The sequence below is a fragment of the Littorina saxatilis genome, unplaced genomic scaffold (genome assembly GCF_037325665.1).
Source record: "Littorina saxatilis isolate snail1 unplaced genomic scaffold, US_GU_Lsax_2.0 scaffold_438, whole genome shotgun sequence".
NCBI lineage: Eukaryota > Metazoa > Mollusca > Gastropoda > Littorinimorpha > Littorinidae > Littorina > Littorina saxatilis.
Genome location: NW_027127755.1, coordinates 43045 through 53721, shown reverse-complemented (window position 1 = coordinate 53721; position 10677 = coordinate 43045). Strand labels below are relative to the sequence as shown.

The 10677-nt window shown below is 44.0% G+C and overlaps 1 protein-coding gene across 1 annotated transcript; it reads left to right on the top strand.

Annotated features, from left to right (window-relative positions):
• Positions 1-322: 322 nt before the first annotated feature.
• Positions 323-9757, top strand: LOC138956128 (uncharacterized). Its single transcript, XM_070327572.1, has 7 exons — positions 323-502; positions 7396-7485; positions 7708-7802; positions 8250-8484; positions 8629-8817; positions 8912-9141; positions 9284-9757. The coding sequence occupies exons 1-7, from the start codon at positions 323-325 to the stop codon at positions 9693-9695; spliced, it is 1431 nt and encodes a 476-aa protein (XP_070183673.1). The 3' UTR covers positions 9696-9757.
• Positions 9758-10677: the final 920 nt, after the last annotated feature.

The window sequence follows — 10677 nt, the reverse complement described above, 5'->3', positions numbered from 1 at the left end:
CATGCTTATGAGTCGGAGAGTCAACAGACTGGTGAAAACTGAACATGTCGAACAAATCTGAGAGTTTCTTGGTGTTGGAGTCCTCAGCATTTTCAAAATGAAAATTAAAGTCACCCATCACAAGAGTTTTCCCAGGCAAAGAATCACAATGCTCAAGAAAGTCTGGAAACTGGTCAAAAAACATAGTGTTCGTGAGCTTATTCTTCTTGCTTGGAGGTGGCCTATAGACACAGGCGATGTTGATTCTAGAATCCTGAACGGTCATAGTCAGAGTAGCAGCCTCAAAGGTGGGATGGCTCAGAGGTGATTGTGTGACGGTGCAATGTTTCTTCAGAGAGTCTTTGAAAACGAAGGCTATACCACCACCTCTACCAGCCACTTCCAGCGAGTCCCGAGCGAAGGACTGCACGGAATAACCCGGCGGAGAAAGATCCTGGAGCTTCGCCTCATCACCCGCAGAACGGAGCCAGGTTTCGGTCAGCAGCATAGCGTCAATATCATAGTCAGAAATGAAAGTACTCACAGCAGTACGTTTGTTGGATTTACCAAGGGATTGGGCGTTAAAAGCACATACAAGAATCTCTGTCGAAGGAGGTTGGTTGGACTTGGTGAGGTTGGTATTCCATGTACTAAGAGTTTGAGATGTGGTGGAGGTCAACGACGATGGGGTGGGTGGATGAACGAGGGGTCGAGTGGTGATAACACTGATGCTATGGCGTTTCTTTCTGCCTCCGCGACAGGGTCGCTTAGAGCGAGGCAGCTTGTATCCCATGGAGAGGCAGCGTAGTCGTGTTATCAAATCGGGGTCAAGGCAGGCGCCTGTGCTTTTCTTTGCCATCAGCTGCTCGCGCGTATACACACCGGTGACACTGTGACGGTTCCCCTACGCTTTGTGTTCGGTGCCCTGACCCTTTGTGTTCGGTTCCCACACGCCAAAATTCGCGGACAAAACATCCATTTATGGTAGTATTACGCAATGTTGCTCTCTGAGAATGGTCTTGTTAGATCTGTGAGTGTTTACACTACATGCCTAGGTGCTGTTGGATTGAAGGTTTTTGATATTTTAGCCGTTATTAGGTAGAATGCCTTCCACTTTACTGCAAAACTGCATAATTCGTAGCATCGGCAAGAAATATCCTACCAAAAAATGCCTGCTTGGAACTGTCCGTGGTCCAGCAAAAAGTTCAACATGTCTGTAGCAGACAGCCCAAGTTTCAAGATTGTAGGGCCATCCAAACAGCCGTAATAATAAAAACAAAAGTAGTCAGTGAAATTGGCTGTGTTCGGTCCCCCCTGTGTGACGTAGGCGTGACGGTTCCCATAATTCATTGTGTCGGTCCCCACTTTCTGTGTCGGACCCCACTTTCGACCTAATTTCTCTGTGACGGACCCCACAACCAGCCTATTTTGTGTCGGTCCCCACACCTTCTTGGATTTATGACTTGCCGGTTACTTGTATCATTGTATTCATTGAATCTAATTGTCTCGGAGTTATTTTTCAGCAAAAACCGGCAAGGCAGCACCTTTTGTGATACCAAGTAAGTCAGATGACATCAGTATGTGTGTGTGTGTGTGTGTGTGAGTGTGAGAGAGAGAGAGAGAGAGAGAGAGAGAGAGAGAGAGAGAGAGAGAGAGAGAGAGAGAGAGAGTTGTGTTTCCGTACCCGCGACAGCGTTTTTCCAGCGGCGCGACGAAAATCAAGCACATAGAAAATGACCAGGAGTGTTTTCACACGCGCGACGCGTTAGCGGCGCGACAAGCGTCAAGCGACGCGATTTTTTTGAGAGGGTCCTGGAGCGATTTTTTCGCGTTGTCGCGCGGCAACGCGGGAGTTTACAGATTTTACCGCATGTTTAAAACGCAAGTACGGAAACACGTCACGCGTTTGCGCGCGTTTTCTTTTGTCGCTGCCGCTGTCGCGGGTACGGAAACAGAACTTACCGCGAGTACGACACTACCGCGAGTACGACACTACCGCGAGTATAACACTACCGCGTGTCACACTACCGCGAGTATAACATTACCGCGTGTCATTTTATGACTTCCATGGCTGAAGGCAAAGGTTGAAATGTTTCCTTGAAATATAAAACAAAAAGGCCTGGTCTGTTCTCTGAACACTAATTCAATGTTTGTCATGCTAACCAAGAACTCAAAACGATCAGAACACACTATCAGAATACATATAGAATGGGTTGCTTCCAATCAAAGTTAGAACACAAACTCACAAGAAGTAAGTTTGCATGCGTTCTCTCTACGGTTATGGTACTCGCGGTTGTGGTACGCGCGGTAGTGTGACACGCGGCAGTGTTATACTCGCGGTAGTGTCGTACTCGCGGTAGTGTGACACGCGGTAGTGTTACACGCGGTAGTGTCGTACTCGCGGTAGTGTGACACGCGGTAGTGACGCTCGCGGTAGTGTCGCATAACCGGAGTGATCTGGAAAGGTGTCAATCTCTCTCTCTCTCTCTCTCACTCTCTCTCTCTCTCTCTCTCTCTCTCTGTCTCTCTCTCACACACACACACACACACACACACACACATACTGATGTCATCTGACTTACTTGGTATCACAAAAGGTGCTGCCTTGCCGGTTTTTGCTGAAAAATAACTCCGAGACAATTAGATTCAATGAATACAATGATACAAGTAACCGGCAAGTCATAAATCCAAGAAGGTGTGGGGACCGACACAAAATAGGCTGGTTGTGGGGTCCGTCACAGAGAAATTAGGTCGAAAGTGGGGTCCGACACAGAAAGTGGGGACCGACACAATGAATTATGGGAACCGTCACGCCTACGTCACAAAAGTGTGGGGGGACCGAACACAGCCAATTTCACTGACTACTTTTGTTGTTTTTATTATTACGGCTGTTTGGATGGCCCTACAATCTTGAAACTTGGGCTGTCTGCTACAGACATGTTGAACTTTTTGCTGGACCACGGACAGTTCCAAGCAGGCATTTTTTGGTAGGATATTTCTTGCCGATGCTACGAATTATGCAGTTTTGCAGTAAAGTGGAAGGCATTCTACCTAATAACGGCTAAAATATCAAAAAACCTTCAATCCAACAGCACCTAGGCATGTAGTGTAAACACTCACAGATCTAACAAGACCATTCTCAGAGAGCAACATTGCGTAATACTACCATAAATGGATGTTTTGTCCGCGAATTTTGGCGTGTGGGAACCGAGTGGGAACCGAACACAAAGGGTCAGGGCACCGAACACAAAGCGTAGGGGAACCGTCACAGTGTCACCGGTGTGGTATAGCGACGAAAGAGCGGTTGAGAGGGCCAGCGCGCGTGGCAGGGGTCAAAGGTCTCGGTGGGTGTCGGGGCAGCGTTCGGTATCAAGCGATTTGGTGAGTTGTGCACGTGCGGCACACATGATGAAAAACATGGCGTACGGTGATCAGTATACTGGAGGGACAGAAGAGAAAGTCTTACCAGAATGCAAACGGCAAACATGGCTAGTCGAAGCGATGGTGGGGAATTCAGAATCCAGAGAAAGGCTGATCGATCCATTGCACAACAGCATACAAACTTTCAGTCACTACAAACACTCACAGAAGATGAAAACAACCAAGAAAGGTGGAGCGAAGATTAGTCTGCCTGCTAGGCGACTTGACCTTGACCTAGTTATGGTAAACATAAACAAAGTCAAAGGAGAAATGAAGTTGCAAATTTGTGTAATAAACTGAATGATTTAGACGTTTATCTGAGTAAAAATCCCCGCTGCTACGATACCCATGTGTGTCTGTGTACAGGAGTCGGTACTTACCTGACAACCACAACCACCACCTTCGATCAGTTCATAAAGTCTAAGGCCCTTTGCCTCAAAACGTCAGCTATATCCTTTGTTGTAACTTCCAGAATGTGTCGGGTACCTTTACCTATGGCAACGGACATGCGCAGAGTGCCCCGGTCTCATGACTAGCATGAGTCGCGCCTACTAACAGTTCTACTCATGTACGGAGTTTACAACACTCCCCCACCACCCCTTCCTACCCTCAACGCACACATCTCCCCCTTGCAAAACGCAAAACGGCTGCAAGCAAGACCAAAGAGCCATGATTGTACACAAACCGCTTTACTATCTGTGTAAAAAAAAAGTCAAACGTGGCGAGTACTGACTCGCCTGACTACTCAGGTAAAAAGGGAAAGAAAAGGAGGATGAACATTGCAAACGCATCAATGCCTTCTGTTGGGTTCGGTGTTTTGTACAGAAATGTCTTCTGAAGCCGTCATCAACACGAACACAACGATTGCAGAAGCAAACTCTGTACCGTCACGACTGAGACACAAGACTGATTATTAATTGACAGCTGCAATGCGAACAGAGAACAAAGACGTTTTGTGTACTCACGTCAAGTCTGCACCGACAAGCTAGGAACAGACGGAAAAGTCCGAACAAAAGTAAATGACGTCAAAGTCTCTTTCGTTTTGCCTGTAACTTTGTCATGACGTCTTTTGCGACAATTGTTTTGGCTTCCGGAGTCATTGTAGACTGCGGAAAAAGCAACTCAGAAGTAGCTAAGCCCGTGTCTTAAAACAGCTGAAACACTCTTTTGGGTTGCCGTTTCAATGTTAACCAAAACGTTAAAGAAAACAAGAGGCGAAGCCTTCAAGGCTCACGTAAGAAATCGACAAACAGTAACCATAGACCTGCAGTAACACAAACTCAATCACTCCGTCACACATACACACACACACACACACACGCACACACACACACACACACACACACACACACACACACACACACACACACACACAGTAAGCATATGTGACACTGTGCAAGAAAACGAGACACTAGATCTAGATCTGTCTGTCTGCATGTAGCCTACTTATACACGACTGCCAACAGTACTAGTCTCGGCCCGCTCAAAATAACAATGACCGAGACATTCCTTCGCGTGACGTCTAACCCTCTTACGCCATAATGTGACGTCTTAGCTTCAAATGACGAAATGTTAAAGTTTCTACCACAGACATACACACGCACATACGCACGCACGCACGCACGCACGCACGCACGCACGCACGCACAGACAGACAAAGTTACGATCGCATAGGCTACACTTACGTGAGCCAAAAACCAATGTTCAGTTGCGAAATGACAGCGGATTGAGCATTTAGTCCGGTTGATGAAGGTACGATTGAAGTTTTTATTTACTCCGTCAACCAACAAGACTAGATTTGTAGCAGACGACCAACAAAGTATGCGTTTTTACTGTCTTGTGATGACGATTATGTCGTTATAAATTGTCTGTACGTTGTGAAGACATTTCAAAAGAAAATTTAGCTTTGATGCGTTACACCTCCGATTTATCCATTGAATTGGTAATTCGTCTCGAAAGGATGAATGAATTCATGATGTCTTTTCTGGAACTGGACAAAACTGGCCTTGCCAAGACTGAAACAAAATATAGTTTTACCATACAACTTCTAGGCTTGAGTTGATTATTCTGCCCATGGTGAATTTACCATGCTTTGTTTGACAAATTCTCCTTACTTTGGTCATGCCATATATATACTTTACAGCTCCGACTCATCCATGGTATAGCGTTATATTTTATCTCACGGGGTAAAAGAATATAATGACGTCACTCTCGGCAGAGCCTCGAGTGACGTCATCATATTCATTGACCCAGTCTCGACAAAATATCACGCGATACCATGGATAGACGTACCTGTAACTTAAATACATGATAGTTGTTCTCATGCAATTGATATCATATAACGAGATTTCAATGAATAGAAGACATAATACTTTGGCAGGCACGCGTTCAAGGGTGTCATTGACATTGGTAATTCTATCGGGCAGTACAAATAATCGCTCTAGAGTATCAAGAAGATTCAAACTGTGCAAAGAAGCGCTTGAAATTCTGGTAATGCTCACCGTTAATTAATGTACCCATCGGAATAACCCTTATCTTGGCAACAGTATGATTAACTGGTTGACGATAGCACGTTCCGATATTTTCACATTAGAATAGGTGAAATACCATAATATTTTGGGTCAATGCAAACACTGAATATTTTCCACTATCTAGTTAAAAGGAAAAGAACGAAAAACCTAAATAAAAATATGTTTGTTCGGTGGGGCATTACAGGATTTAGCTGAGTGTCACAGAAGTAGAAGTCAAAAGGTAGAAAACAAAAAGTGGACGGGAGGAGGCCTTATATCAGACACCCTGACTTTAAGGACATGTTCCACTTGCCCTTTGTGTTCAGTCTTTGCAAAACAAATGGAATGAACTGTGTAAACAAATATTTGCACCAACTTTTGTACCGCAATTATGAAATTCATTTCCGTGTAATTTTATTCAAAAAAGCAAAGGCACTCAACTTGGCTATCGAATACTCTTTACAGATCAAAGATTACCTTTACAGGGATCTCATGACCGTCGCCCAAATAAGGGTACCCCAAAAGTCGATCTGACAAAAACGTATGGTACCAAATAAAAAATCGACCAATAGGCACAATTTGGCAACTTTTGCATCAAGAAGGTCAATTAAAGATCTTTGCCGACATGCAAGACGTGTTTCGGATAAATGTTTGGAACATAAGAGGCCACTACACAGATGTTATGCAATATTCCGAAAACTGTTTTAAGACTCTGCAAAGGTTTGTGGATTTACATCCACACACACAATCATTACTTCACATTAATAGACAAATGATTGTTACAAGTACTGCCAAATTCTCATTCAAGGATGACCAACTAATAACGTTTGCCGTCTCTTCCAGAGGGTGTCCGAAAATATTGACCTTTGCCTCTGGCAACAGACATGCGCAGTGTGTCCCAGTCTCATGACTAGCTCGATTTACACCCACTGATAGTTCTACTCATGCAAGGTGTTGACAACATGTATTGCCCTTTGCCGCCACCCCCCCCCCCCCACCCCCTCCGCCCTCCTCCAAACCTACCCTCGCCTTACACAAGTGCTGCTAAATTATTGACAAAACGCTTCACGGTCTGTGAAAAATAATTGGATAAGCAGAAGAGACTACAGATAAGAGCTCAAGTCAAACGTGGCAAAAAAGTAATGTTCTCCATTAAATACACATCAAGCATTAACTTGGTGCCCCTACAGGAGTCTATGGCTGGTCAGCTAGATATCCAACTGTAACTATTTACCTTCACCTATTGCAACAGACATGCGCAGACCTCTCCTAGCCGAGCCCAGAAAAGCAACCCACCATTGTCAAATCCATGAGAGTTTGTCCCAAGATCACCAAAACACAGGCAAGTTATTGTTTAACTGTTACATTTAGTGTTTATCATCTGGTTTGGTTATTTATTTAAAGTGCTATTGCACTTAGCTGATTGCACACCAGGGATTTTTTTAATATCAAGACCTGAAACCTGAAGACTATCTATATTTTGCAGTTGGACACTGCAGTACTAGAGTTGCTGTTGAACGAAAACCTACCCTTTCATCTTTTGGAGAGTGACCATTTCCAAAAGTTTGTCACAACGGTAAGTGGAGGACCTCAAACACTAATGTGTCGGCGCACAGCTAACAACAGACTGCAGGTAAGAATAGTAACTGATCATGATATATGCAGAGTAAATTTAGCAAATTTAGCCTGCTACACTTAAAAGACCATTGGTGTGGAATTGCCATGGCTCCCCACATAATTATGTTGCATAGTATTGTTACATGCTGATTATTGGATTATTTGTAAACTTTTTGTACAGGACAATCTGAAGCAACAGAAGAATCAGATGATCACAGAGCTGGAGGGGGTCAACCATGTTTGTGTGACTGCAGACTGCTGGACTTCTCGCCATAGGTATATATATACTGGGCTCATCGTGCTTAACATAATCAAGTCTAATATAAAATCGGGTAATAAAAACAACATTCACAGCCTTTCATACGACATTTGACAGAGGAATTATTATGGAGCATTATTGTGTGTGTGTGTGGTTTGTTCTAGGTCCTTTCTGGGTGTCACTTGCCACTACCTTACAGACACCTTTGAAAGAAAGTCATTGGCACTGGCTTGTCGAAGGATCAAGGGGGCCCACACATATGACGTTCTAGGGCAAGAAATTCAGAGCATCCTTACAGAGTTCAGGATTCAAAATAAAGTGCACAGAGTGGTCACAGACAACGGCAGCAACTTTGTTAAAGCATTTCGGTGTGTATTTTTTTCAGTGGATAGCAATACTTTTTTATACTTAATTACACATTTAATTGTAAACATTGTGTTTTAAACTGGTTTTTCTATGTGCAGCATCTTCAGCCAGATCAGCCCTGAGCCGGCAGATGAGGGAGATGACGAAGACGAAGACGACAGTGTCACATCGGTGAGCATCTTTGACGATGCTTCCATGTCTACCTTATCTGTCATCCTGCCCCCTCACCAAAGATGCGCTGCTCACACCCTCAACCTGGTGGCCAGCCGTGACACAGAGAAGGCGATGGAAGATTCTGCCTTTAAAACCGCCAGCAGATCCATGTTTGCCAAGGCAAACGCCATTTGGAATAAGCAGGCTGCTGGTATGTGTGACTTGTTGGATTTTTTTTAAATATCATACAATTACTTTTACACTAAGTTTTTAATACATAAATCACGGCTACTGCTGCCTTAATTCTGACTGTTATCATTGCAGAAAGAAAAAATCAAGGAGTCGGCCGGGCGCCAGCTGGTTACTCCTAATGCCACCAGATGGAACAGTACGTTTGATGCTGTCAAGTGCCTTGCTGACTTGTCTGCTGAGGGCCTGGATAAGATCAGCGACTCCCTTGGCATGCCCAGGTTTTCCAGCCGGGACCGTCTCTTCATGCTGGAGTTCATTCAGGTACAGCATTAAAGTTCAAATCATAGCCATTATTCATTAAGCAGCTATAACAATAAAAATGCATCCATTTTAACATGTATTTCACATTTTTCAGGTGATGCAGCCCTTAGCCCGCAGCCTGGACTACCTTCAAGGGGAAAAGTGTGTAGGACTGGGCAGCCTCCTTCTACAGCTGGAAACTGTCAGAGCCAGGTTGGAGCTGGCAAGGACCAACCTGGAGATCTGCAAGCCCCTGGCCGATGCTGTACTGAAGGGAGTAGCGCACAGGTTTCAGGACAGCTATGCAGACCGAGAGTGTTTGCTTGCCACAGTGTCTGATCCCAGGTATCATGTCAGCACTTCTCAGTTCTGTCTAGTTCTTTTCGTTTTACTATGTACTTCTATTTTTTACTGTATGTAGACAATTGCATTTGCATTATTTTGTATAAAGGCTGCAGCAATATCATATTATATGTTGATGTTTCAGACGCAAGCTGTCATGGACCAACAGTGCAGACCTCAGGGAACGTACAAAGGGTGTGCTGTTTGCTGAGACTGAGAGTGACCAGCCCAGGCAGCCCTCCAGCTCACCTTCACCAGTGCACACAGTGATCAGCCCAGAAAAGGATTGCGATTTTTTTGTGTTTGAAGAAGCCACCCCCTCATCCCTTGTGCAAACGTACATCAGAGAGCCTGTTCAGCCATCACTGCACTCTCTTCACACCAACACCAAGATGAAGAGCCTTTTCCTGCGGAGTAACACAACTCTGCCCAGCTCTGCTGCGGTTGAACGGCTGTTCAGCGCCGCAGGACTGATCCTGACCCCTAACAGGGGCAGAGTAACAGACAGTAATTTTGAGGCCAAAGTCCTCATCAAATACAATGGCGGAAAGGTGTGAAAGGTGTGAAAGATGTGATAAACAATCTGCTCTGCGTGATCGTTTTAACTTTTGTTTTTTAGTGAAGATTTGTGTAAATAAAATGTATTCTGACTTGATTTCTTGTTCTGTGTTTACTGCTTGTGTGGAGTTAAAAGTAGCGGAAAAAGTAGCGGCTACTTTTTGAAAAGTAGCGGAAAAGTAGCGGCTACTTTGTGTAAAAAAGTAGCGGAAATGTAGCGGCTACAAATTTTACTAAAGTAGCGGAGAAGTAGTGGCTACTTTTTAAAAAGTAGCGATCACAACCCTGCTGACTAGAATGATTAACATTCAATGACAATTCTACTCATGCACTTGAGATCAGATAACGTGATTCATTGCAAATAAGACGCAATAAGTACTTTGGCAGACACGAATTCAGAGGAGTAGTTAGTAATTCTTCAGTCACTACAATTAATCGCTCTAGAGTTTGAAGGAGATTCAAACTGTGCAAAGAAGCATCTTGTATATTTTTAAAAGCACACCCTTTAATTGCTTTAACCATCTGAGTAATCCTCATCTGGTACACAGTGAGACTGACTGTTTGACGATTGCACGTTCCGGTATTTTCACGTGAAATAGAAGAAATACCAGAAAGATTGTTGGTTAATGCAAACAATGAATAATTTCCACTATCTGGTCAAAAGAACAATACACAAAATAAAAAAATGTTTGTTCCATGGGGCATTGCAGGATTTAGCTGAGTGTCACAGAAGTAGATGTCAAAAGGTAGAAAACAAAATAGAGGACGGGAGGAGGCCTTATATCAGACAAATTGACTTTGAGGGGACCTGTGGTTCCACACTTGCCTTTCGTGTTCTTTGCAAACATAATGGAATAGTTAAGAAGTAATGCGAGAATAAGGCATCGTTCCTTTCAAACAAATCACTGTTGGTTGATATTTACCTGTTGAAAAGCGACCTTTTTTCTTTAACAAGGCGTTGTTAAGACACTCTGTTTTTCG

Excerpts from the sequence above, each read along its gene's own strand:
- LOC138956128 (XM_070327572.1), top strand. The coding sequence starts at position 323 with ATGTTTCTTCAGAGAGTCTTTGAAAACGAAGGCTATACCACCACCTCT. Across the intron at positions 8,818-8,911 it reads TCATGCTGGAGTTCATTCAG|GTGATGCAGCCCTTAGCCCG; the intron begins GTACAGCATTAA and ends CACATTTTTCAG. Across the intron at positions 9,142-9,283 it reads GCCACAGTGTCTGATCCCAG|ACGCAAGCTGTCATGGACCA; the intron begins GTATCATGTCAG and ends TTGATGTTTCAG.